The sequence below is a fragment of the Venustampulla echinocandica genome, assembly GCF_003357145.1.
Source record: "Venustampulla echinocandica strain BP 5553 chromosome Unknown scaffold_10, whole genome shotgun sequence".
Lineage (NCBI taxonomy): Eukaryota > Fungi > Ascomycota > Leotiomycetes > Helotiales > Pleuroascaceae > Venustampulla > Venustampulla echinocandica.
In genome coordinates, this window is record NW_022474215.1 from 187273 (window position 1) to 214453 (window position 27181).

At 48.4% G+C, this 27181-nt stretch overlaps 10 protein-coding genes across 10 annotated transcripts; 3 read left to right on the top strand and 7 right to left on the bottom strand.

Moving 5' to 3' along the window:
* Positions 1-603: 603 nt before the first annotated feature.
* Positions 604-996, top strand: BP5553_09213 (uncharacterized protein; the record flags this gene model as incomplete). Its single annotated transcript, XM_032017836.1, has 1 exon — positions 604-996. The coding sequence occupies one exon, from the start codon at positions 604-606 to the stop codon at positions 994-996; it is 393 nt and encodes a 130-aa protein (XP_031865743.1).
* A 605-nt stretch (positions 997-1601) lies between these two features.
* Positions 1602-2428, bottom strand: BP5553_09214 (uncharacterized protein; the record flags this gene model as incomplete). The annotated part of the gene is made up of 2 exons (XM_032017837.1): positions 1602-1828; positions 2044-2428. The coding sequence occupies 2 exons, from the start codon at positions 2426-2428 to the stop codon at positions 1602-1604; spliced, it is 612 nt and encodes a 203-aa protein (XP_031865744.1).
* A 1792-nt stretch (positions 2429-4220) lies between these two features.
* Positions 4221-7859, bottom strand: BP5553_09215 (Uncharacterized protein; the record flags this gene model as incomplete). The annotated part of the gene is made up of 8 exons (XM_032017838.1): positions 4221-5447; positions 5501-5849; positions 5896-6302; positions 6353-6593; positions 6642-6912; positions 6966-7508; positions 7558-7631; positions 7681-7859. The coding sequence occupies 8 exons, from the start codon at positions 7857-7859 to the stop codon at positions 4221-4223; spliced, it is 3291 nt and encodes a 1096-aa protein (XP_031865745.1).
* A 2893-nt stretch (positions 7860-10752) lies between these two features.
* BP5553_09216 (uncharacterized protein) lies at positions 10753-12545 on the bottom strand (the record flags this gene model as incomplete). The annotated part of the gene is made up of 5 exons (XM_032017839.1): positions 10753-10893; positions 10949-11043; positions 11110-11669; positions 11740-12276; positions 12346-12545. 5 exons carry the CDS (start codon positions 12543-12545, stop codon positions 10753-10755), a joined length of 1533 nt encoding a protein of 510 aa, XP_031865746.1.
* Positions 12546-13724: 1179 nt separating this feature from the next.
* On the bottom strand, positions 13725-15510 carry BP5553_09217 (uncharacterized protein; the record flags this gene model as incomplete). The annotated part of the gene is made up of 4 exons (XM_032017840.1): positions 13725-13885; positions 13942-14626; positions 14678-15218; positions 15272-15510. 4 exons carry the CDS (start codon positions 15508-15510, stop codon positions 13725-13727), a joined length of 1626 nt encoding a protein of 541 aa, XP_031865747.1.
* A 1369-nt stretch (positions 15511-16879) lies between these two features.
* On the top strand, positions 16880-18923 carry BP5553_09218 (uncharacterized protein; the record flags this gene model as incomplete). Its single annotated transcript, XM_032017841.1, has 4 exons — positions 16880-16889; positions 16946-17468; positions 17518-18435; positions 18506-18923. 4 exons carry the CDS (start codon positions 16880-16882, stop codon positions 18921-18923), a joined length of 1869 nt encoding a protein of 622 aa, XP_031865748.1.
* A 264-nt stretch (positions 18924-19187) lies between these two features.
* BP5553_09219 (Uncharacterized protein) lies at positions 19188-20337 on the bottom strand (the record flags this gene model as incomplete). Its single annotated transcript, XM_032017842.1, has 4 exons — positions 19188-19232; positions 19309-19833; positions 19906-20216; positions 20271-20337. The coding sequence occupies 4 exons, from the start codon at positions 20335-20337 to the stop codon at positions 19188-19190; spliced, it is 948 nt and encodes a 315-aa protein (XP_031865749.1).
* Positions 20338-21099: 762 nt separating this feature from the next.
* Positions 21100-22740, top strand: BP5553_09220 (uncharacterized protein; the record flags this gene model as incomplete). Its single annotated transcript, XM_032017843.1, has 2 exons — positions 21100-22605; positions 22675-22740. 2 exons carry the CDS (start codon positions 21100-21102, stop codon positions 22738-22740), a joined length of 1572 nt encoding a protein of 523 aa, XP_031865750.1.
* Positions 22741-23159: 419 nt separating this feature from the next.
* BP5553_09221 (Uncharacterized protein) lies at positions 23160-24571 on the bottom strand (the record flags this gene model as incomplete). The annotated part of the gene is made up of 4 exons (XM_032017844.1): positions 23160-23724; positions 23778-23937; positions 23996-24347; positions 24419-24571. 4 exons carry the CDS (start codon positions 24569-24571, stop codon positions 23160-23162), a joined length of 1230 nt encoding a protein of 409 aa, XP_031865751.1.
* A 583-nt stretch (positions 24572-25154) lies between these two features.
* BP5553_09222 (Uncharacterized protein) lies at positions 25155-27160 on the bottom strand (the record flags this gene model as incomplete). The annotated part of the gene is made up of 7 exons (XM_032017845.1): positions 25155-25474; positions 25548-26201; positions 26255-26448; positions 26531-26594; positions 26647-26686; positions 26781-26937; positions 26991-27160. The coding sequence occupies 7 exons, from the start codon at positions 27158-27160 to the stop codon at positions 25155-25157; spliced, it is 1599 nt and encodes a 532-aa protein (XP_031865752.1).
* Between the last annotated feature and the right edge of the window lie 21 nt (positions 27161-27181).

Genomic DNA, 27181 nt, shown 5'->3' on the forward strand with positions numbered 1-27181 from the left:
GTTGGGCAAACTTTTGGAGGAAATACTGCTTATTTTATCTGAGGACCGAATGCAAGATTTAGTCAAAGCTGAGAGGGATTCAGGTATTGTAAATTTCTAGGCAAAGCTGCAGTTCTGGTGGAGTGCCCGCAGAGAAGTTGTAAGTAGAAATGAGCTGCGACGAGACTTTGCGACTTGAGAGTAGGTGGGTCTGGTCAAGAAATAATTTCAATTTTAATGTTTTATGAGGGAAAGATACGATGATTTTGATGAGTCGACTCTGAGGTATTGGTGTTTTGCATTCGTTGGTTATCCGGCCGCCTGTATACACACAACTTGATACAACCCCCTCCTGGACCCTCCAACGAGACGATAGCTTTAGCGCCGGGGCTTCACACGCACGGGATCAACATTTGTGATGGCGCTTGGGAATTCCTTCCGAGAACCTGGAGCTATGTCGTGTAACTCCAACTCTACGTTGTCGTCCAATGACCTAGTGACACACAAGCTCCCAAGAATCCCTCATGCGAGATACAAGGTCTGGAATCCACAGCCTTACCAAGAGACATTGACATCTATCGAAGCTCAGCAGCCTCACGACCAGCGATGAATTCGTTACCAAACATGTCAACTACATCAGCTCAAAGCAATACCACATTCATTGACTTAGAGTTGGATCTTGTGGCTTTGCTTGACAACATTGCCAACCTTCCCGTCGACCCTCCCTCGCTGCATCTCGATCTAGAGGGAATTGACCTGGGCCGTCATGGCCCAATATCGATCCTCCCCCTCCGTACCGCTCCCACCCAAAAGACTTGCCTCATCGACATCCACAGTCTCGGTAGGGCCGCCTTCTCCACCACTAGTAATAGTGGAACCTCGCTGAAAACTACCCTGGAATCTTCAACCATCCCTAAAGTCGCTTTCGATATCCGTAACGATTCAGATGCCGTGTTTAGTCTTTTTCGGGTTTCTGTTGACTGCACTAAAGATCTTCAGCTCATGGAGCTCGCATAGCGGACAAGCCTACGGGAGTTTGTTTCCGGCCCAAGGAAGTGCATTAAGAAAGAGTGCCCAATTTCTGCCGCAGCGAAGACAGAATGGAGCCTCACCAAAAAGCGTGGTCATCGGCTGTTTGTCCCTGAGAAGGGTGGACGCTATGAAATTTTCAACGAGCATCCCCTAAACTCCGAAATCACTGAATACTATAAGCAGAATGTTCTGTTATTACCAATCTTTGGACCCCCTTAAAATAGTGAGGATTGGAGCGGCCTTGGTCGTATTTCGTCGCCCAAGTTTCTGTATGTTCGAAGAAGAGATTGTGTCTTGGAATGAAGAAATCATGATGGAAACATCGGTAGATGAATATGATTTAAATGAGAATGATGAATGGGTTCCGGCACCTAACGATGACCTCGATTTTCTTTTCTATGAAGAGGAAGAGCAAGTCGACAAGGAGGGCTGGCGTGGTGACATAGCTTGGGATTGTATGGGTTGGGAAGAAGACATGATCAAGAATGGCGAGTTTTATTTAATTTTTGGGTATGGTAGTATACTGTATGTCTTCAACTTTTGATGTCCTCCTGAACAGAGCAAAGATTTTCTATTCTTCTCTCAACAAGCTAGTCCTCTGCAACCTGCGCTTTGGTCATCTGCGCCACTGGGGCCTTCCACGGCACTGGCACTGGCACTGGCACTGGCTCATCCTCCTCTAGCGCAGCACTCTTACGCATCCGACCACGTTTTCCTTTGCCTTTTGTAATCTCTTTGGTAGCACGCGTTTCTCGTGCCTCCTCGACGGAGGTGCAAGAATCAGTAGCAAGATGCGATGTGATGAGAGAGAAATCTGCTGTCCAAGGAAAAATAAGTTGCGGAAAAGTAAAGTCTAATACTGAAGAACAATTGTAGAATGGTAATATATGTAAGGATGAGTTGGTGAAATGGAGCATGATAGTTCATATATATCGTAAGTTAAAGTATGTAGTTTACTAGGTGTGGTTGAGTGGTGTGTGAAGGCCTATGAGGCGGATTGCCTGCGGTGGTAGCGGGATTGATCGAATGAACTAGCGTAGCCGCCGAGTTCGCGGCGGGCTTTGTCGGAGAGTTGAACTTGCTTAGAGGGGGTCGACGAGGAGTGAGAGGATTGGGGTGACGACGGGGTTAAGATGGGCTTGACGTAGATGGGCAGAATTTGGGGTTTTGAGCGAGATGACGAGGTCGACGGCCTCTTAGTGAAGTTGTCGCCAGAAGGGACGTCGGAGTTGTTGCTTGGTTTTAATGGCCCTGAGATCGAAGCCTGAGGAGGGGGAGGCGACCTGGCCTCTGATCCTGCGTTGGCTCTTCCGCAGTCAGCCAGACGACAGCCCTCTCCGCAGTAGGCATTGTTGCCATCAGTCTGTCTATCACAGGCAAGGCAGAAGGTGAGCGACCAATCCATATCTTGAGACATTATATGAGGTTATTGATTGGAAGGTAGCGAGGAGGTCAAATGGAGGGGAGAGAAGGGAAGGTCAGGCTATGCTTGGGATATCCGACACAATTCGGAGTGCGATGGGATGAGATGGGATGAAGATATAACGAACAGTTGGTTTCCCTCAGGCTTCGAGATTGGATTCGAGTAGTCAAAAATCCGCAATGATGATGGCTTCGTTGCTGAGGCGAAAATCCCTCAAAGTGATTATTGTAGGCTGCCCATTCCGACTTAACATCGCAAACGATGAAGATCTAGGCATGCGCGATATTTTGGTTTCCGCGTGGATGAGCGATTTCCTCAACATCAGACTTGCACCGCCCCCAATACTTTCCTCCTAGCGAGATGTGGATGTGATATCCTGAAGAGCCCCTTATCGATAAAACTCGCGGATGGCAAATTCTTGGGTTTTTTTTAGGCTTGTCGGGGCCGGGAAGTGGTGTACTTTTTGCCAAGGAGTCAGACCTAGGTCCAACTCTTCGCCAGAAGCCATATGAGGGAATCGAACTCCTTTACTTGTACTGCACTTCCTTCGAGTGCTTTCGGTCTTTTTCCTAAAAGAATATATTCTCCGGTTTCCTAGAGGCCCTTAGTTTTAGTTATTCAAGAACTTTGACTTTGGTTATTACTAGCCAAACTACCCCTTCTTCGTTCGGTAAGGGCTAATTACATGTGTTTATCCGTCAGATTCATTAAGTAAGGAGCTGTCTGAGTCGCTTCCTAGAGCGGGGAAATCAAGGTCCTGGTCGAGGTTACCTACCTACTCTAGCCGTAGGCGGGCCCTGTAGGACCTTGATTCTCTGCAGGTCTTCGCCCCACACCTCCTAGAAAGCTATCGGGTTATAATATTTGCAACTATAGACTTACCTAGGCTAAGGGTTCTATTAGACATAATCCTCTTTCTTAGTATACTTTCGAACATAGTAGTGGCGGACTCGATTAACTAGAAGGCGGCTAGTTTATCAAAGCTACAAGACAGGGGAGCCCCCGATGAGCAAAATGCCGCGGTGGAATACACTACTTCCTCTCTTTTTTTTTTTTTTTTGTATTCTTTGTCCCTGTTAGAAGGCTGAGTACATACAGCGCTAAGAATAGGTCGAAACTAGATAAGTGATACATCGTCCCTTCTATTTTCTCCTAGGCCTCCTTGGCGCTTTCCTATCCTACTTTGGCGACTTTACAGTTCACCTATATATATACCTGGGTAAAATCTACCCTATGAACTGGGCAGTAATATCTGTTAGCTGGGTTCCAGAACACCTTGGTTTCGGTTAGGACTTTATTATGGAGGAGCCTCTACGACTTACCTCTCCTAGGGTGTACTTAGACCTCGTCAGTATCTAGAACTTGTGTGGCTTAGGTCTTAGCCCTATGGCTATCCGGTACACTGTTAACAAGCCATCCGCCTTATTCTCGAAATTAATGTCCTTTAAGTGGCCTGCATTAAGAGACTTAGAGGCCCATTTGAAGGCAATGCTTACGAATGAGTTTACCCTGTTCTTAGGTGAAAATTGGCAGCTACTGGACCAACATCACACTCGTAATCCACATGCTGGATTGCCGGTCTACATAATGATACATCGGTGAGTGCGGCCACCCAGAGAACTGGAGTGGATTGGGTGACGACCATGATCAGAGAGGCCAGCAAGGGAACAGATGGACTAATCGGCCGTAGGATTCTGCGCCTTGTGCTTGCTAGCATTGGCGAGTGGATTTACATAGATTATACGAAGTATTGCCTAATCTATCTAATAGAAGTCCAACAACCAGCTCACCAAGCACATCGCCCTAAAACACTGTTTGGCCACGTCCTGATGCTGTATTTCCTCCCCTCATCCAACAACAAAATGCCTAATCCAAACGCACCAGGCAGGAAAAAATACTCCACCGGAACCTGTGCCGTAGCCAACACGCGCTGAAACACGGGAACATAAAGCCAGAAGAAGACCATCACAAGCGCGAAGCCCATCGCCGGGAACAAGAGCCAATTCCTCGTTTCCTTCTTAAACAACGGCGGATGCTGGAAGATACTAAGTCGGCGCGTGCGTACTGCGAGTAGGTTAAACCACTGCATCACGACGAGATTGACGAAGTAGATCGAGGATGCGATAGCGAGTTGCGAGGCGACGAAATCAGAGTCGAGGTCGCTGGGGAGCGCTCCGTACTGGAACCAGAAGACGGAGAAGGGGATCCCTTGGCGCTCGAGATACCAAAAAGCCATAGCGAAGGAGGCAATCGATTCGAGGACTCCGATAAACCCATAGGTTTGTAGCATGAGCTTCCAGTCGACGAGACGGTCTACCTTGGGCTTGCGCGGGCGGCGGAGGAGAACGTCAGCCTCGGGAGCCTCGTACGCAAGTACAATTGCCGCTGCGCAGTCTGTAAAGCAACATATAATAATCATTAAGAACGAGGACAGGATCTGCGGGAGACCAAAAATGACATTGCCAAAGACCGGCCAGAACTCAGAGAAGGAGCCCGCGGGGAGTAGGTACGCGATAGTCTTCTTAAGGTTGTCAAAGACAACGCGACCGTACTGTACGGCGACGACTATTGCTGAAAAGGAGTCTAGTAAAACCATGTCCGCGGCTTCGATAGCTATATCGGAGCCGCTGCCGAGTGCGATCCCGATATCTGCTGCTTTAAGGGAAGGCGCATCGTTAACTCCATCACCGGTCATCCCGACGATTTCGTCGCGGCCTTGGAATTCCCGTACAATACGAAGTTTCTGCTCAGGAGTTGTACGGGCGAACACGATCTCGTCATAGCGACAGAGTTGGTCCCATTGGTAGTCGTTGAGAGCAATCAGCTCTGCGCCGCTGACAACGATTGAACTTGTAGATTGGCGAGTCGGGTCAGATGATTTGTTAATAGATGAAGATGAGGATGCTGCGTCATGAGAGAGTGCAGAGACAGTCTTTACTTCGCTTGGTGGGTTGGTAATAATGCCACATTCAGCAGCAATAGCCTGTGCAGTCAACGCAAAGTCTCCAGTAACCTACATAGAGCGTTAGAACGTTGCTCACCGTAGCCTTTCTAAAGAATACTCACCATAAAAATGCGAATACCAGCACCTCTAAGAATGCTCACAACCGAGGGTATCTCATCGCGGGGAGGATCAACGATACCAACAATCCCGACAAGGGTCAAGCCAGCCCTAGAATGCTCTATTATCTCCTCTTCGAATCTAGCATCGGCAGGGGTTGATCGAATTTGTTCTTGGCGAAGAGTCTTGCGAGCTAATAAGATTACACGCTTGCCCTGGGAAGACCAGAGGTCCTTCATACGGGATATGCTAGCGCGGGTCGCTTCATCGAGAGGTTTGCTGACACCGTCACGGTCTACAAACATAGAGCATCTACCGATTAGCACATCTGGTGCTCCTTTGATCGTCAGGAGGCTGCCAAGGTCAGTGTATGCCGTATTCAGGACACCAGTAAACTTACGTGCCATTCTCCCAGAATGCATTCGCCTCATTGGCTGGTAGAGCTAGTTCCAAGCCGGCCTTATTAGCCAGAGAAAAGGTCCTTATCATATATTTGTTCTTGCTGTTGAATGCAAGCTCGAAAGTCTTAACCCATGATTCTCGGAGCTCAGTAACTGGCCCAAGTGACTCTGAGAAGCGGAGTATGGCCTGATCGGTGGCATCCCCGTTTATTTTCCGTTCGTGAAGTTGCAAGTGGTAGGTAGCTGCGTCGAAGTTTCCAGAGTTACACAGACCTGCAATAGTGCGTAATTGAGAGACAGAGTTTTGGCCGTCGTCCGCATCTTTCTGACGGAGCATTTCATCGCGGCTACTTTCGGGAGTCATGCTGAATACGCCGATAGCAGCTTCGGTAACATACATTTGGTTCTATACAGTCCGTTAGTTTTATTAAATCATATGTTACATATATGACACACCTTGGTCAAGGTACCAGTCTTATCCGAGCAGATCACAGAAACCGAGCCGAGGGTTTCCACGGTCTTGAGAGACTTGCATAAGATCTTGTTTTTGCGCATGATATTGGCGGTGATTGTAAGGCTGGCAGTGACTGCAATTGGTAGCCCTTCAGGGATGAATGCGATGGCGACACTAACACAGCTTACAATGAGTGCTGGTACTGAGATCCAGCCAGGGTAATGAGGACGAAGATATGCAGCCCTAATAGGATTAGTCAAGGATTACTATCGTAGGTGTGTGAAAACTAACCAGACGATAATAAGAGTAACTATCATCGTTACCATAATAGAGATAATGACGAAGACAAAATTGAGAACTTCCTTCTCTAGAGGTGTCAAACCAGTCGAAGGTTCATTGGCAAGCTTTGCTATCCGACCAAAGACTGTCTTGTCCCCAGTACTGACAACTACACCGAGGCCACTTCCAGATATACAATGAGTACCTTGTAGGCCAATGCATCGGGTCTCGAGGAAATTAGAGTCGGTGCTGTCTACCGTTCCGGGAAGAGGCGCAGATTCACCTATAAGCACATGTCAGTTGCTGCGTTTTTCTACCACCATGAATGAGTCTTACCAGTCAGAATGGACCTGTCAAACTTCGCGTCTGAGGAAATTTCGACGAACCGTACATCAGCGGGGAGCTTGTTTCCGGCCTTGATATACAGAATGTCTCCAGGAGTAATGTCACTGGCGAGTACTGTTACTTGTACGCCGTCCCGTAATATCATGCAGTTATCGGGAAGCATAGTAGTAATTGATGCCATTACTCGAGACGAAGACCAATCTTGCCACGCATTAAACGCAGCCTGGATAACAAAGACAGCAAGAAGGACAATGGCGAGTGCTAGGTTAGCAATGGCCGGTGCTGGTTCTCCAAGCGGCTTCCATGATACAAAGACGAGAATGCCACCAACAAGAAGTATGCCTCCAAATCCCTTGAAAAAGTATCCAAAAATTTGCTTTGTATAATGGGTCGGTGGCTGAGAGGGAACATTTTTGCCGTGTTTAGATACATTCCTCTTCGCCTGTTCGGCGGAAAGGCCTTGAGTCTTCGAGGTCGAGAGCCTCTCAAAGACTTTGTCGGGTGAAATTATATGCCAATCGAGGCTTTCAAGTTCTAGGATATTGTCAGCTTCTGAGTAGACACTCGTATATAGGTGTAAAACCTTTTGCTGCAGTGTCTTTGGCCTTCGTAGCCTTCAAAAGCTCTTGATCTTTGCCTTCATCAATTTGAAAAGATCTGTGGAGCATAAGCAATCAGCTAGTAACGATATTTGGCCGCAACATACACTGCTCGGTATTGAATAGGGAGTGCGTGTGATGGATCAATTGATCCCCGGCGGCTATGGCTGCTGTGGATGGAGATTTGCGAATTTGAGCGGTGCAGTGCGCGAGGCCTCGAGGCCGATTCCACGTCTTCCGCATTCCATTGAATGCGAGGACCATGTTTTTCTGGAGGATTCGCCATTTTGTCTTTACTTTGTATTCGAAATTTCGGAGTTGGGCCTGGGATGAACGAAAAGGAGGACGTGTGAACGTCTAGAAGCAAACACTATGGGATTATGGAACGTTATGTACTCGATAGAAGGTAGGTAGCTGATAGTTAGCTAATGAATAGATCAAACGCGGAAATGGAAGAGGATGAGGTTAGATGGAATATTGGGTCTTTTCCGAGACTAGATCTCAAGCAGTCAAAGAATGGGCAATTGACGGCAAGAACATGAACTTTCATTTTCATTTTAGTGGGTAGTCTGCCGATATGCGAGGCTCAGAATTAGACTACCATGATACTGGTACTTTTCAGCGATAGTCGCTTTCTGCGTCTAAAAATTTTAATGCCTCGTCTCCGTACTTCTTTGATAGTGGGATAGGGTCTTTGACATGAGGGATTTTTTGGGAGGCGCAGCATTTCCAGTTCCTCTACTATTTTGTTGTTTCTGACACCAACTGGCTGGAGTTTGGCTTACTTCGTGGTGCGGAGGTAGCTGAAGTATGAAGATAACAGACTTAGAGCGGGCCACCAGCGATAAAGCCTCATACAAGAATAAAGAGGGCGAATGTTCTACACAGCCCCCAAGAATCCTAGCCCGTAACGCTGCGTGGGGTGAAATAACGACAAAAAATCTCTCAAATTCAACAACATGCGAGATTAACAACTTACATATTTTCAGCCGTTCGCTAAATTGTCATGTGGCTGTATATCCATCCCACTCCAGGGAGGAGTAAACCAAGCCATCTTGCTGGTATTCACCATTGCGGTTCAGTGGAAGCCAGACGTCGTGTCTCGCTGTGCGGGTTCGCATCGCAACAGCACCGGTGGTCCAGTGTGGATGAGCCAATTTCAGCGGTAGCGTTGATGCTTGTGCTAGTGGATTGCAGGGGTACTCGTACTCGTAACACGTCTAGCCACCAAGCGACAAACATATGAGCTTTTTTCGACGTACAGAGTACAGCGCGGTAGATGCCAGATCAAGCCAAAAACCAAAAAAGGCTTAGCTAAATACCTTATTTAGAGATATTATGTGCTTTCTTCAGAAGGTTAGTAACCAACCCTACAAAGCGACAACTGCGTGGTTTGGGGATTATCGCTCATCCACAGAAAATATCGCGCAGTCAGATTATCAGCGCCCTGGACGATCGTATCGTGATTTTCACTTGCTCCTCATCGTAGTATTATGACATAGCAATCCTTCCCAACCGCTCACATGCTCTGTATTTACTAAGACCGCCCTTCTAACCATCTCATGCTCTCAAGTATGCATTTATATATCTCACTCTTGTGTATGGGGAAAATTACGACCTTTCATTGTTGCCATACACCTCCTCCCTCCCCTCACAGCCTTCGCCAACCAACTTTACTCTGCGTTTCCTCCTCCTCCTTGCCCACTCTCCCTGATTATCTTTCATCTCCCTCTCCTAAGCTCATATGGCTCAATTGCCCTTTAACGCTGCCCCGGCTACTTCTAATCCGCCCAAAGTCCGACCTTCTGTCGCCCTCCATGTCACTCCAGGTAATATACACGTTACTGAGAATGCTTCTGTCCATATAATCTAACAGCGGAAGTATATTTTTCCTCATCAGACCGTCTTTCCCCGTCCACAGCCCAAATAATATCTGCCTACCGCAACCGCTACGCCTCCTACCTCGCGGCCACTTTCAACATCAGCCTTAAAGCAGCCCAGTTGGAAACAGAATACCAGCTCGCACCTCGGCGGGCAAACGAGTCTTAGGAGACGGAGGCCCATCGAAGTTGATTCCCAAAGAGAGCTTCCACACGAAGGGAGCATGCCTGAGCTGCTTGTTATCTTCATCGCTATGCTCGTGTTTGCAGATTTATATTTGGGGAATCAAAGGGCGAGAAAGGTTGTTGGGGCAGAGTGGGAAAGCATCTGAGAGATGGTAGCATTGATTTTGGCTGTACTCATGGTTTCAACGTTTTTAATTGGTAAATTTGGCACTATTTTCTAGGGTTTAGCACTTGAAGCGCCTCTAATCTACAGCCGTGTCCTCTCTATTACAGAATGGACATGCTCTCTTTAAAATAGCTTTAGAATCTTGAATTGGACTCATCTTTTATATTTCGCTGGCTTTGGTCTTCCAAATCTTCCGAAGCCCAGCTCATTTGCGTTACTTGGATTCCAATTCAGGCTCCAACCAAGCCAAACTAGTTATGCCTGGCATGATCTTTCGCTCTAGGTAGCCTCGCATAGTTCTATCTCGTTGGACCATTTGACTTCAAAACTCGGAGATATGTAAACCTATTCTCAGGAGCCAGGAAATAATCTAGTAAGGAACCGTTACGAACGCATGACCCATCGACAATATAGAATACAGTGTTAGCCCCTGTACTACTAACGATCGTTAATAAGCTCAGATTACTCAAGTTCTCTATAGAGCGATAACCCCAAAGACCTGTGGGTTGTAGTAAATACCGGTTATCGCACTCATCTGCACCCTAAGCAACGAAATCCCAAAGTAGCTTTCCTTTCTCATCTCCATGTATACGGTACCGATAGCCCAGGAGTTCATGATTGGAGCGAACTCAGTGGAGTCAATCATGCGTGGATTTGCCGTCGGCAGAGCAGGCTAAAATATCCCACCCCCCTATTAAGATTATGAGTCAACGAATAAGCCATAGTGGTAACTATAAGTGGATATAGTCAAAGTACGTGGTAACTCAAAGTATAGATCAGGACGATTAATCTAATTACAAGAATAAAACAGCTATCGCTAAGTATAATTGAAGTGCCTCAAAATACTGATTACTTGGATTGCAGAAACTCAAGCGTAGTACCTTAGTATTCTATTGCAAGATACCAACTATTCAACTGCCCATCTTTCACCAGACAGATTGGGCCAATCAGTAGTCTGCTGCTGCAGCCGTGGCTCCCTCCCGCTCAATAAGATCGATATGTGCCTTGCTCCGCGGCGTGATCTTGACTTTGAATGGGGCTTTCAAGGGTTCTTCCCAAAGGGTGTTAAACTGGTCGATTGGATAATCCTGCCAAGTTAGTTCTTGCCCTGCTATGCTTCAAAAGATCGGAATGGTCAATTACCAGGTCCTGTTCAATATCGAAGCAGTATAAAATACATGCAGCTGCAATCCAAATATTGTTTGCACCGACATTGAGACCAACGCAGACACGACGACCTGCAACAGTTAGCTTCTGACCTCCATACATTAAATCTTCGCAATCTTCTCGCAGCCTTAACATACCAGCTCCAAAACTCCAATGCCCTTTCGCTGTCTTATGCAAGTCATCATTCATAAAGCGCTCTGGCTCAAATTTGAGCGGATTAGAATACTCTTTTTCGTTAAGGGCGATAGAGTATGCGTTCCAGCTAAACTCCGTGCCGGCAGGAAACTTGTACCCCTCGTACTCATCATCCCGCATCAGGGTATGTGGTACGCCGGATTGAAGGAACGGACGCCAGCGCAGCGTTTCTTTCATTACTGCTGTGATATAAGGTAAGTTTGATCTATCCGCAAGAGTAGGTAATCGATTAGCATCAGCGCCACAGACTTCATCTAGAAGAGCCCTGGCTTTTTTCGCCCACTCTGGGTAACACGCTGCACCGGCCATCATTTGTAGAACGGCTACGCGAGACGTGTCACTACCGGCTTCTATGAGAGAGGTCCAGGTGTAGATCTTTTCAATATCATCGATTTCGAACTCTTTTTTCGCCGTACCACGCAGCACATCGACCGCAAAACATGGCTTTGCGGTGCCCTTGTTCATTTTATCAAGGAGCGCGTCGTACTCTTTTTGGAACATTCTGTGCGAGTTTAGTCAATTGAAGTTCGGCAAATCTCGCCATGATTTGCAAGGGTGGATGGGGCCCATACGCTACATGTTTTCTGAAGAACCTCTCACCAAATGGTCTCCACCACTGTAGAGACGTGGGAATGTTTGATAGCCAAGTAAACACATCCGCAGGGCTTTTGATGGGGTTGAATTGATACTCTCCAAGCGTTTGGGTATACCCAAGAATGAATTTTAACAGTTCGTCGTCTTTCTTTGCTCTTCGTCCAAATATAACACTCAAGATTACGGAGTTGGAGAAGCGTTGACTGGCTTTATGAAAATTCTCTGGCTCTTTGTACATGTCGAGTACTAGCTGTTTGGCTTCCAAGTCTTGAAATGGAACGAACTTTGCTTCCGCCTGTTTTCCATTCAATATTGAATGCATGATTTTCCGTTGGTTGCGCCACCTATCCGTGTATCCCATAAAAACTATACGAGCACCACCGGACATGATATCGCTGAGCATTGGGCGGAAAGGACGTGACGAATAAATTGCAGCTCGCTTTTCCAGGAGGTCCGTCACAACACGAGAGGAATTGAGGTAGACTAGTCTCCTGCCTCCGATATTGACCGTGAACCTATGGCATCAAGAGTTAGAGTTCTGAACGTAGACATCATAAGATACATTAATGGTTCTCAACTCTTACATTTCGCCATATTTCTTGGCCATATCAACACCCCACATACCTGCCGGATATGGCACATCGAGCGAATTTCCAATGAATGGCCAGCCAGGGACAACATTTGGAAGTTTGTATTTCTTTGTAAAGCGTATTTTGGATACTACCAGCTTCACAACAATGGCGCCAATTATGAATAACACTGAATAACCAAGAGTAGGCAACATGATGAGCTTGCTATAAGTGCAAATCAAGGAGGCACGGGTTGTTCAATTTCCTTGATGCAAGAGCTCCACGGCGAACGAAATGTCGGCATGAGCTGCACAATGATTTGATAAGGAAAGAATAATGTATGTAGCTGCGGGGGCGTATATAAAGATACTTTGATGACCAACCCGAGGTAGCTAAGTGGGCGGACTTATAGTATGCCGGGTTGTTGAGCAGGATGCGGGGTTCACATATGGAGAGAGACCGGGGGAACATATAAACCCCGCCCCACCTTGCTCATAGTACCCGTACTCGTATGAGTTACCGTTAAAGTCTATGATGTCGAGAGTGGAGTGAAGATGTGGTAGTAATTTTACACCCTATGTTGTAGGAGCTGTAAGAAAAATGTAATACTGCTCAAATACCCTAAATTGTTCATTTTTCTCATTCTCCCTAGAGTTTTGTGTGCGTAATCAGAAGCTCAGGCTATTGCCGGCGGGGGTTGGATATTACCGCTAAACCCGTGCACGGCAATACGGCTCATCACTAAGTGGAACACACTTGCAAAGTCCCCGGTGCTAGCGAATTCCATGATATTGCGCGGTAAATGAGTTTGAACCCGGGCCATCTGAACCAGTATGTGCGCACAGAACCGGCTCTACAGCGCTTCCATCCCACAGCTCTGTTCACCTCTGCAATAATGGCCGTTGGTTGCTACTAAAAACGTTCCGAACGTCCAATCTAACTAGTTTAGCTATTTAGCTTGGAACGTTTGTGATGAAGGCACCGTCGGATCCCTCCAGCTACGCGCCTCGGGAGTCTGAAATGACGACTTTGAATAAATTCAACACCGGATGATAATCCTTGAGAATGATGCCTCAAACTCGAGAGATTTCCAGGGGAGGAGATTTCACCTCACGTCTGCTGTCTATTAACTACCTCATACCTAGTATATATGTTTTATTCTAGATTCTTCACGCCTTATATCCAACCATAGAAGATCTCAGGTGTCTCATATCACGGTTGGCTAAGAAGTCACTCAGGGAGATGCTGCACTTTCACTTCGTCAAGGTGGGATTTGAGTTAATAAAGATCCCTAATTTGCAATTCAAACTAGATAAGTTTCTCAACCGAAGATATTACTAAATGAATGAATATCATGATGGTATTCTGTTCAACCCAAAGGAGACCTAAATGGCTCAAATCTTGCTGAAAACACTATGAGAATGCCACCAAGCCCTGAGTCTCTTGCCATAGATGTACACCGGGATAGTCGTCGCGCAAATGGCGAGCATAATCCCACCAATGGTGTTGAACGTCTTGACTGGGCCCCAGCTTGCCAACCAGTCGTTTAAGAAGACTAGGACACTAGTGTTAGTACTGCTTCGAGAACGGCGAACGATGGGAATAACTTACAAGAAAAGCCGAAGAACAAGAAGTTCTTAAAGCACATCGAGATGATGAAGACTTCTACGCTGATGTTGCGAAAAGCGTCAACCAGATAAGATCCTGTAGCAACAGCTGCAATCTGGACCGAAACAAATGTGATGCCCCAGAGCGTAGCCATGATTACAGGGCTCCTACCCTCAGCAGCGAGCTTGCCAAATAAGAAATATCCTGGGGCACAGAAGATTGGTACGGCGATAATAAGGATTAGACGAAATTCTGGTTCGTAGATACCATTGTTGTGACGACTGAACCATCGGGCCAAGGGATCGGAAACCAGTCCGCAAAGAATACAGCCTACCAAACCACCAATCATAGGACCCGCCGAGATATATCCAATCTCTGCGGTACCGAGTGAGTATGGCGGCTGCCCGAAGAGTTGAGCGATCATGAAGGAGATGCAAACAATCCAGAGCTGCGAGAACGCAATGACAAAGATGGCCCAAGTAACAACCGGGTTGATCAGAACGAAGAAGGGTCTAAGAATCATCCTGATGATAGAATCATCTGAATAAGTTCCCGAATACGGTCTCATTCTCTTTACGAAAGAGTCACGAGTTCCAACAATTTCAGCGGCAGACGCCCCGATTGCTTTTTCCTCGGCTTTCTCATGATGCGTTGAGCCTGCCTTAAGGTTCTCGATTATTTCGATATTCTATTGTTTCTTGTCAGTTGTGAGACCGCATTTCAGAAGTGAATAGCCCACATTTTGTGACGATGTATCAATGTTGTACAGTTCATTGCGACTGAACGCAGACTCCCATCCAAAGAATATGGTCAGCAACATGCCAAGTCCGAGGAAGATTGAAAGGAGCCAGAAAACCCATCTCCAACCGAGATCGACGGAGATCTTGCCTGCAACCAGTGAAGGGAGATGAGCAACGCCAGACTGCGATACGATGTACACCGCCATGCGAGTACCCCTTTGATGGACATGGTACAAGTCGCCGATAATGGCGAAGGTGACACTTTCGAACATGGCAATCCCAAAGCCTTGGATAACGCGGGCACCAACTAGTGAGCCATACGATTGAGCTGCACCAGCCCAGATTGTGCCGGCGAAAGCCAGAGCCATCGATCCGAGCATTGATGGGCGCTTGCCGAACTTTCGGGCCAAAGCAGAAACGAAGACTCCGACGGCGCCCACAGCGCAGAGGTTGTATCCTGTTAGGAGGGAGACTTGAGTAAAGTTGATATTAAATTCTTCGATAAGCGGAAAGGCCATGACCGACAGCAGAGGGCCAACTCTAGGCTATCATTAGTAGATGAATCGAAGGGGGGAAATAACTGGGATACTTACCCTCCAACGCAGCAGAGTGTACAGAAACAATACAGTAGCAGGAGCAAATCCCTCTGCCAAAGCGGCCAGTTCAAAGGATCATTTGGATCATTAGACGGTTGGGGAATTAGGACCACATTTGCGTCGTTTCCAGTGCCCTTTTTGAGTTGAGATGTTTCATCCAGGCCAGTCTCCTCAAGCAGTGCCGTACCTGGCACATGCTCGAGCTTGCCGTTGGATTCGAGAATGCCGAAAGGCATGTTGTTGCAGACTTGATATAGTGAGAAGTGCAGAATGGAGGGGTGGTAGTGGTTGAAATCGATGACTTAGGATTTGCTATTTGCAAGGACTGCCAGGACCATTTATATGCCAGCTCAGGAATATCGTATTACAGGAGGAATAGCGGCCGTGAATTTCGGTTCTGCACACCAGACCCAATGGCCTGCAGACTGTAGTCAAAGCAAGAAGCTATCATACCCCGGGTTTTGACAAATTCCCGGACGCCCACCTACCCGTAAGCCACCGTCTCAGGGCCTTACCCCAGATTGATCGTCCGTGTTGGCCCAAGCTCCAAGACAGACCAGATCTGGATCCTTGGCTGCAATTGTCCCCTCAATGACTTTGTGCCACCGGCAAAGCCAGAGTGTCCGGCAACCAGAGAAGGCATCTATTTACCTAAGGTAGGTACTGTACTGTGGCATACATTACCACTTACCATACCTACGGTACAAGGCTCGAGCAGCGGTAGCCTCGCACCAATCACGGGTCCCCAGCTTTGCCTATTGGCATCGCTACGGCCAGGTTCCAATATGGATTGACTTGTATACAGTACGCAGCTCCTTGTTTCTGTGATGACTCTGCCGAGGTCGAAAGCTACCCGATTGCAGGATTGGCATTACAAAAGTTGGAGGGGTTCCGTAGGATCTCAAGTATATGATAGCATGATAGTATGAGGACTGACTGTTGGTAGGAGAGGCTTGTTCGGGGATGAGAATTTAGTCGGACGGATCATTAGGTCAGTGCCAAGTAAGCGGCTACCGTAGAGGTCGGTGATCTAGCGTCTTCACTCCTGCCGCACCCCCTCGCCCCGCGCAACTACAGAGCTACTCGTAGTACTCCAGTACCGCAATTTCCTCTCACCAGCTCCCCGCATCTCAGTCCTAACACCTTGGTGGGGATCTTACGCCACGGTACCGTCAACTCCACGATTTCTTTGATATTTATGGACGTTTATTTGGCAGAGTCTCTTTGCTTAGTGCAGGCAGAACAAGATTCGTATTGTACCTACCCAGGTAGCTATGCCTCGCGAGCCAAGTACAAATCGAGCTTGTGAGGAGTGTACAAGGTCTGTACGAGGTTCCCCGCTCAGCGTTTCGGACGGAGACTTGAAGACAAAACCGTGCTAATGCGATACTTTTAGGAAGAAAGTACGATGTGAGTTACGATGGCTTGAAGCCGCGCAACGACGCACATAGTTGTGCTGACAGTCGCCTTGTAGGTGAGGGAAGAAGGCCACAATGCATCCTTTGTTCCCGAATAGGTGCAGATTGCATTTACGCGCGACGAAAGCCTCGCAGACAGGGCCCTCCTCGAAATCCAGCTCGGGATCAATCCCAAAGGAGTAGCAATATGGACCTAGGTTCGTTATCCATTCGATGCATTACGCACGAGGCTCACTAACAGCTGCAATTCAAGACCAAGACCAATCCTCCCAATGCTCGCGACCGTCGGAAATGCAACAGAACACGCCTGAGCAGAGCACATCCAGCTTTTCACCGCCAGAAATAAGAGAAGCTGAAAACAGGAACCTAGGCGTAGGTAACCCGGCTACTCCCAACATGAACGAGAATAGTGACTGCTATCACGTGCGGGGACCATCGGGCCCGGCTATAAGCAACGCAGCCTTCATTTCCCCAACGGATCAAGACATAATCGACTTCCTGACTGAGTCCATACCCGAAGTTTGGCATACCGAAGGCGATGTAGGGCTGGACGCTTGTCAATCATATTCGATAGTGCCTGACGGCTATGGAACAAATATTTCCCCAGTCATGCCAGAATTCGAGACCAGTTATCCAGTGCGCTGCGAAAACGGCAGTAACCAGGTGTTGCTAGCGCCAGAAGAAACTGCACAACAAATGATGCTTCAATCTGGAGGCATCGACAGACAAAGAAAGTGTTATTCTCTTGAGGTACCGAAAGCGATTGTAGATCATTTGTAAAGTTTGCCCCAATGAACTTCAATTTACCATACTAATGTTTGATAGAATTGACCTATACTTCCAAAGAGTACAGGTGTTTTTGCCACTGTTCCATCGCCCCAGATTCTACAAAACATTTGTCGAGGTTCATGCCGGGCAAAGGTATACCAACCTCACAAGAGAATCGGCCTTTCTGTTACTATCAATGATGGCGTTGTCCGCTCGTTATTCAAAATCGCCGTATTTTGAAAGCACGCACGTCAAGGATCGAGGCACCCTCTTTGCACGCAGGGCTCAGGCCATATACGATGAAGCACCCGCGTTTTCTGAATTTCAAACGCCCTCGCTAAAGCTGCTTCAAGGGTGCATCCTGCTTTCCTACTATAATCAATCGTGCAAGCCCTCATGGGGATCTGATTTTTCGATCAACCGCTGCACCAGTTTGGCGTACGACTTAGACTTACATAAGATTGATGAGGACAGTCTTGATGGTTCAGGGAAGTTGCTCGAATCACAGTCCCCGGAGATCTGGATATTGAAAGAGGAACAACGCCGAGCCTGGTGGTCAGTTTGGGAGCTTGATGCTTTTGATTCGGTCGCGTTTCGGCGGCCATTCAAAATTGACAGGAACCGAATGTTTGTCTTCCTGCCCGTCTCAGATGAAGCTTGGTTTGCAGGCATACCAATTATTTCCGCCATGCTCAATACCGATATTATGTATTCCTGGAAGAGCCTAAAAGATACTCCAAATCAAGACGAACGCGCGTGGTTTTTGATTAGCAACTTTGTCATGGTACATGCACATGACCTTGCACAGCAGAGAGTCATCCACCAAACGAGTGTTGAGGATATTCAAATGGCTGTAACATGTTTCTCATTACTTATCAATGAGAAACTGCGGGTTGATCTAGGAAGTCTTACCTTCAATGAAAATAATTACGCGAAAAGCAACTGGACAATCTTGACGCAGCTGATGGTGCAAACGTGAGTTTATCCCCACATCCCTGCGCTTCCACTTTCACTAGAAATTCTTGTCGCTGAAGGTTTCTCGTAGTACTCGTCTCATCTTGGGCGTCTTGAGTCGACATGCCTCATCGCAGCCAGTCTTCACCGGTCACAATCGATTCGTCAATCGGTCAGGCAGAGCAACACCAAGTGGTCTGCACCTTGGTACTGCAAGCCTCGAGAACCTTCAGCAACCGCTATACGAAATCTTCCGGATATGTCGAGCGTGGTCACCGGATTTTATCAGCTTATCCCCCCCTACAATGGTATGCATGGTTGTGGGGCCAGCGAACACAAATCTTCGATTGGCACGACTTCTTAGGAGAGGCACGGAAAAGAGCGGAGTAAAGTCGCAACCTAGTATTCAGGAGGAACTCCTTACTCTTGTATTGACTCATTTTGCACGCCATTGGAATATGGGGCATATAATCTTGGGTAATTCCCCCGTGTTTGATCAAATCTATTAATTTTAACTGTGATATAGATTTCGCTCGGGCCGTCCGTGAGGAATAATCGCCTTGGGCTAAATGGGGTTTCATGGTGCCTCCGGAGAGCTATTCAATATGTCGAACATAGCAAGAGTAGCAATTTATGCTTACAATGCGGCACAGGCGGGCAACTGACGATTATGATTAAACATTGTAATGCTTAATGTGGAAAGAACAACTTCTTAACTATATTCTATCGATAATACGAGTAATATATATATATGAATATCGAACTTTGCAAGACTAGATGCCCTGTTCTGTATTACCCAGCGTTGACCAATCCGCGCCCTTTATATTGTTAGCTAGGCTTTACTAATGAGACGAGAAATGAGAAACTTATTTCTAGAAGACAATGACGACCTACCGCACCAAGCATAACCTGCCCTCTGTTCAAGTCCGCGGCGAGCTTCTCCCCTAACCACTGTGGCTCGGTCCGGTTGATCCCTTCGTCGATGTCGACAAAAATGCCGCCGGCGCAGTAGACGACCTTTCCATTGTGTGCAGGGTCGGCAGCAACTTGTTGAATGATGCGCGCGATGTCTTCAGCGCTGTTTAATGGTAGGCTATTCTGATGCCAAAGGTGCACAGCTCCCGCGACCATGGCAGTATCTGTTGCCCATGGGCAGATGGCGTTGATGCGGACGTTGAATTTTGGCAGTGTCAAAATTCGGAGCGAACGTACCATGCCAACCATGCCGTGCTTACTACCGGAATAGGCGACCAGACCTGATGACTCTTTGAATCCAGCAGCGGAAGCTACTAAAGTGATAGACTTGGAAACGGCGTCTTGATGGGTGCTGTTTTGTTGGAAGTAGGCCAATGCGATGCGAGTGAAATAGAGAGAGCCAATAAGATTTATTTCGATGAGATCAACCAGAGGTTTAGGGACCTGAAAAGGAGATTAGGATTGAGTCCAAGGTCTATTCGGCGACGAGGGGCTGCAAAAATACAGGTTACTGACCTCCTTGATGCCCTCCAAGGTAAACTTCTCTGGCGAAAGCCAATCTGCTGGTTCCGCGATTCCAGCACTGTAGACAGCCTGATCAACACGCCCATGTTTTGCTACTGCAGTATCGAAAAGCTTCAGCTGGTTCTCATAGTCGCGCACATCCAATCGTAAGAAGGTCGCCGAACCGCCGTTGGGGTTGGAACCGGTGGCTAGGCTCACCTCCAATGCGACGCCGCTTTTCTCGTCCCAGTCGCCGAAGAATATGTGAGCTCCGGCGTGAAAATAGCTGATGACAGTTGCAGCGCCGATGCCGTTGGCACCGCCTGTAAAGTAAAGCAGTCAGCCACCGATCAAGACAAACAGAATCGGAACAGAACCAGTGACAACAACAACTTTATCCCTAACACTGGCCAGGATCTCGTTATTGATGGTGATTTCTGCCATGATTGTGGCCTTGAGACTGTGTAATTTCCGTCGAGAGTGCTGAGTCGTTGAAATAATCAATCGATGGAAACGGATCATATAAAAATATTATGTTTTTAATCTACAACGTCTTCGATTCACCGAACCTACTCGTACGTCCGTCCTTAGACAGGGCAGCTTCACCACAGGATGCACGGAGTCCCGACACCGTGGATCGGGGAACGACGACAAGGATTGTGGGTGTGGGGGGGTAGAGTACCGGGTGCGGGGTATGGGGTACTCATACGGGGTGCAAGCTCAAGCTACCCTGCATATTTCCGGTTGGTATGCCCGTAACATTAGTTCCGGGTTTACGCGGCCCTGGGCGGAGTTCTGCTTCTGCTCATACCGTAATAATGTCCCTGGACCTAGACCAGACTCTTGAAAGCCTATTCTCGACAACCCGACTGTCTCACGGGATTTTGCTATTTCCGCGCCAAGACTGGAGAAATATGGTCCACCCCCCTCAGCTGGAGCTTCCTACCAAAGCAATCGGGCTGGTGTAGACGACGAGGGCGAGCTTCCGTATGAAAATTTACTGGCAATGCGGGCCGTACGGTATTGGACAATGAAATCGACCCATGATGGATCGGCGAAGATTGCGGTGCTGCGCCGGAGCATCAGGTTCGTGGCTTGGATACATATGATATGACCTCTGCTCACATACATCCTACCTAGGTATGCTTTGATATCTTTACCATTACTGAGACGGAATAGCGATTTAAGACCAAGTCCTTAGACAAGATGCCTACAACAACTAGCACCATAGACGCCGTCGCGGCTCCCGCCACGCTTCCTGTCCAGGAGCCCACCAAGGAAGCCATAGCAGAACCTGTCACTATCGATGTCAAGACTGCTACCAAAGCCCCTTTCGACACTCGAACCTTTCACTGGACAGATGCCAAATCCAAGAAGGCCACAAGGCCTGAAGATCCTTACACTTACCTTCATGGCTTTGGAAACGAGCATCAATCAGAGTTGATTCCAGGCGCTCTACCAATTGGACAGAACTCGCCGCAGCTGTGTGCCTATGGGCTCTATGCCGAGCAGATCACTGGTTCCTCCTTCGCGGCTACTCGCGCCAACACGCAGAGGGATTTCCTATATCGCCGTCGCCCTGCAGCCGTTCATGACGCGTATCGTGATGCCGCAAGCAATCCCAGCCTTACTGGTTCCTTCCTTCCTATGAACCAAGATTTACACAGCATCCCATCCCAATTATCATGGTCGGCGTTCAAGATACCAGAAAAGCAGAGCGGCTCCGTAGACTTCACTCAGGGTATCCAGACGCTTGGGGGAAGTGGACACCCCAACCTGCGCGAGGGGCTTGCGTACCACATCGTCGCCTTCAATAGCAACATGGAGAATAAAGCCTTCGTGAACAGCGATGGGGATTTTCTGATTGTGGCCCAGGAAGGGCATATGGACATCACCACCGAATTTGGCAAGATCTATCTGCAACCGTCCGAGATCTGCGTCATCCAACGCGGCCTTCGCTTCAAGGTAGACATCGTTGACGAGCATTCGCCGAACGGTGTACGAGGATACATCATCGAAACCTGGGGCTCAAAATGGGAGCTTCCCGAGCTCGGCCCACTGGGGATGTATGGACTCGCGAACTCTCGCGACTTCCTCTCCCCAACCGCAGATATTGATACGACCTCCACGGGATCTTGGACGGTCATCACGAAACAGATCGACAAGTACTACGCGGCCACTCAGAGCCACACGCCATTTGATGTCGTGGCCTGGCACGGCAACTACGTGCCCTACAAGTACGACCTGACCAAATTCGCATATCAGAACTCCGTCGCCATCGACCACACCGACCCCTCGATCAATACCGTCCTCACTGCCCAGTCGCGGGACGCCCAGTCTCCGCTCTGCGACTTCCTGATCTTTGGTCCCCGCTGGGACGTTGCGCAGAACACGTTCCGCCCGCCTTACTTCCACCGCAACAGCGCGTCGGAGTTCCTGGCCAAGATCTACGGCCCAACTGGCGGCGGGCGCTCCGAGGTATTTGTGCCCGGCGGCGCGAGCTATGAGGCCGGATTCACGGCGCATGGTTCGGCGGATGAGCGTGCGATCGGCGCCATGTATATGGACTTGCAACCCATGCGGGTCGGGTTGAATCAGCTGACCTTCATGCTGGAGAGCAACCGTAGTTTAATGTTTACGAACTGGGCGTTGAGAGATAGCGAGGTGCTTGTTTCGGAGGACATCCCGGCAGATGCGTGGGACGCCGCACCTGTAAGTTTACTCTAATAGATGGAGTATAGTCTGTGTAAATACAGAAGCAAGCTGACTTGTGTGCTACAGGACCGCTTTGGCAAGGATCCAGAGGCACTGGAGTATCTGAAAGGGATTGGAAGGGCCTTGTCTTAGAATCCGTGCATATTGTTGATATAATGATATAGAACATTTACGCTCTCCATAGCTTCAATGCCATATCAAATATGATATATGCCTTTTCAGCAATGAGAACTTGAAAATTTGACTTGCATACTTGGATAATGAGCTAAATGACATTAACGAGATTCAGCTACTCAGTGTGACACAAAATACCGCATATCGGACAAGATTGCGGGCTGACGTGGAGATTTAGTGTCCATTACATCGGTCGTCTCTCTTAAGAAACGCGGACCCGTGCCGTCAAAGAGGGTTAAGGTGTGCAATTCATCTACGATGGAAAGTAAAGCATAGGGTAGACTAGAGTCATGAACAACTTGTCGTTTCGCCCAAAGCGTAACAGATTCTAAGCTTCAATTGACCCGCCTCTTAATGGCATTTACCTAAACTATTCCTCAAGCCTCTAACTCAATCTCCCTTGCCTCAGTCATAACATCATAGTCCCACGACCACTCGCTCGTCGTCCCCGACCCCGTGGACTTCTTATCATGCCATCTCTTTGCATCTGCCCTCGCCCCCCTCACAATAGCCGCCAACCTTGGCTGTCTTAACTTCTGGTACGTCCGTAACACGCGTGGAATATCCTCCTTTCCCCTCGCCCGGGCCAATAGCTCCCCCAATGCCGCCCCATCCTCGATACTGGCGCCCGCCCCTTGGGCTGCGGACGGCAACATCGCATGGCCCGCGTCGCCGATCAGTACGATCTTGCTGCCCTGAAAGATACACGACTCCATGGGCTCGAGGTCGCACAGGCGCCACTCGAGCGTGTCGGCCGGCAGGTGCTGGAGTATAGAGACGAGGCGCGGATCCCAACTTTTATACAGCTCCAACACTTCGCTAGGGTCGACTGACACGACATACTTGGAGTCCGCGGTATGGATGGCCGGCTGCGTAAGCACGATGTTATAGAACTTGCCTTCGCGAACTGGATATCCGACGACATGACAACCGGCTCCGACCCTGCGTTGTCTAAGTAAGAATATCACGAGATGATGAGGACGGGCTGTGCTTACCATACGTAGGTTGTCTGGTCCTCCCAGTTGATGATGGGCTTCAATGACGGGTCTCCTGCGAGGAGCTCGCAAGGGATCAGTGCACGGAAAGCAGAATTTCCGCTGGGACGAGGCTCGTCGACTCGGCCGAGCATGTTGGATCTCGCATATGACCTGTATCCTACAAACGGGGAATAAGTCTCTCTCTTCTACACGACAGTGGTGAGCAAACAACTAACCATCAGCAGCCATAATCACATCTGCAGCGATGCTCGTCCCGTCGTCCAGTAGCGCACTGGGCCTCTCCCAGTCATACGTCTTGACTGAATGGCCCATCTTGAACACCGCACCCAGCTCTTGCGCCCTCGCCAGCAGCACATCATGCAGATCCGCGCGATGCAGCTGCCACAGCGGGAATCCGATCTGCTTCTCTAGCTCCGCGTACTCCGCAACCTTGAGGGTCTTGCCCTCGTCATGGTTTACAAATATGGTGCGTTTCTGGCGGGCCGCGCATTTGTCCATCTGCTTGCGAAGACCCCAGTGGCAGAGGATGCTGGACGCGTTGCCGCCGAGGAAGATCCCAGCTCCAACCTTTTGCTAATTAGTCTCGCTGTTTCGGCAACATTGTCTTGATAGAGACGAGCAGACAAGAGAAAACTCACATGTGTGAATTCCGCAGCCGCTTCCAAGATCGTGACATTGAACCCCTTCTCTCTACATGCTATCGCGGCCGATAGCCCCGCGATCCCCGAACCCACAATTAGAACCTCAAAATTGGGCGCCACCGTGCTGTTAGAATTGCCTTGTGTCGACATCTTCACTCTTGAAACTGTATCCTATTCTATTCTCACCAAAGGTGCAAAGATATTAAATGGGTATAAGGGGCATATAAGTCAAAACCACCCTCTCAGTAAAGATTTCACAGCTCATAAGTCATCCAGCCGTTACGGAAGAACAACATGCCCCTCCCCCACCACGGGCTATTCGCATTCGCAAACAGACCGCGGGGTCATAACAGAGGGTAGTGCTACTGTATCTAGGTCGCTCCACCGATTCGAGTATAGGTCCGAGTGGAAAAGAATTGTGGAAAGGGCTACGCTACCGCTGCCGCTAACCGCAACTTCGGAAAGACAGGGGGGATCTGTATTTCCGGCGCCCGTTCGGATTTCCGTGATGTCGTTTTACCGCCCACTAAAATCGCGAATTTGACGACGAATCTACAATTAGCAGGAAACGCATTACACATCATTCAATCCCCGAGAGCCCGTTACTATGATCGCAATTTGTTGGTAAATTACTCCTATCTACGTGCCTATGCGCGGCTCGCAGGCTAATGAAGCCCCAGCCCTCTTCCCGAATAGACAGATTCTCACTCTTCTCATAGCCCTCTACCGCAATCTAATCCAAAATAATATCCTCACCGCGAATCTTCGCAGCCAGATCGGAAATGCCACCCTGTAGCCTCTCGACAAGTCGAAGGGTTTCGTACCCCGGCTTTTCTGACTCCAAGGCTTCCGTAGCTCGACCACCGTTTCCAAATACCATGACCGTCGCAGCTCCTGAAAGCTTTTGATCATACGGTTTCCAAGGTTGGCCGCCATTGATGAAAGCCAACCATTGCTTGGCCATCGTCTTAGCGAGCGTCTTAAGATTATCAGGAAGATGGTCATTGTATGTCAAAAAAGGGTAGAGGAGGTCGACGGCATGATGGGCCACGTCTATAAACTATTAGTTGTGCCAAATCTTCGAGCTGATATTGAAAGGAGATTCTTTGTATTGGAGACGACTTACCTTGCTTCGGCCCTGGAAATGGGTTTCCTTCCTTGAAGTGGTAATAAAAGACATCTCCGTTAGCAAAGGAATGTGCTACAGCTTCAATTGGCTGGGACCACTCTGCGTCAGTCAGAAGTCTGATAAGGCCAGGAATAAGGCGCTCTGGTGCTGCATCTGCGGATAGTTCGTAAGCTTGCAGAAGTTCCGTGGTCCGCTCTTCTCCGAGGATTGATGATGACAAGGCTTGTAATTTCTCGTAGGTCCACGCGAGCTGTTTAAGCTTATCAACCCAGAGAATTCCTTCAGCATCGCAATCACCTATGAGCAAACGCTTAAGGCTTCTATGGTAAGTCTGCGATAGTAATTGCGAAAATTTTGGAAGTGTCTTGAGGTAATATCCATCCACAGCCGCTTGCCACGAAGGCATTGGGGATCCAGTCGCAATATATGACTTGATGAGATCCTCTGTAGGAAGTTCACGTAAACGGCTGATCTGGTCATCTAGAGGAAGTGCTAAATCAAGTTGGAAGTGTGATGCAATCTTGTCAAACAAATCCTGGTGATGTTTCATGCCTCTGACGGTTAGAGGCGCAACGCCAGATTGTAGGATGGCTTGGTTAAATGGCAACCTCGACGGAAAAAGCTCGGAGGAAATATTCAGATGTGTGTCAACTTAAGGGTATCTAGTTAGCTATATTAAGCTTTCGAAGAGGATTTAGACTTACTTGACCCTGCACTCTCGCCCATAGCAGTTATGCCAGCTGGATCGCCTCCGAATGCGTTGATGTTCTTCTTTACCCACTCGAATGCAAGAAGCTGGTCTCTTAGCCCGTAGTTACCCACTCCCTTATCCCCCGCTGCCTCGTTGTCCTGCCTGATGGCCTCCGAGGCAAGAAATCCAAAAATTCCAAGTCGATAACTAGGGTGCGATTAAGTCAGTCTCAGCTCACGTCCTAATCATCCTGGTGATTAGACTATCCAAAAACTAGCTCCGCACATACTTTATCGTGACAGCAACCACAGGCAAGTTCTGCTCAACCGAGTAATTAACAAATGGTGCCATGTCTAGCAGAATATCAGCTCATCATTCTTGCACTAGCATCGAGTGACAACACACTATAACCTGGTTCTGATCCAGAACCGACGATATTCCCCCGCTACAAATTCGTGAGCAAAACATCGTCATGTTGGCATAGGTCTTCCTTAAACCACACACATATAAACGGGAAACGCTTACCCATGAACCCATACCGTAACGGGCCAACCATTCGTCGGAGGGTCGCCCTTGGGACAAGTGATGTTCAAGTTCAAGCATTTGAACTCGTCCATATAATAGTCATGCTGAGCAGGCAATGACTTCTGCACAATGGAGAATCCAATGACGAACCTGGGATACGGAGAAAGTGGACTAGGGCAAGTTAGCGAACACCTCCCACAAACAGATCACGATGTCGAGAGTACCCATGAACTGTCCCATCCCATTTGTTATCTGGCCAGCTTGTGACAAGCTTAGATTGCCTAAATCTTGCGGGGACGGAGCCATACGGAATGCCACGGTATTGCTCGACATTAGGACACTCGGCAAACTCTATGCCATTTACCGTACCAAGTCCTGGTACTTCGCGCTGCATATTGATTAGACAAATTTTGGT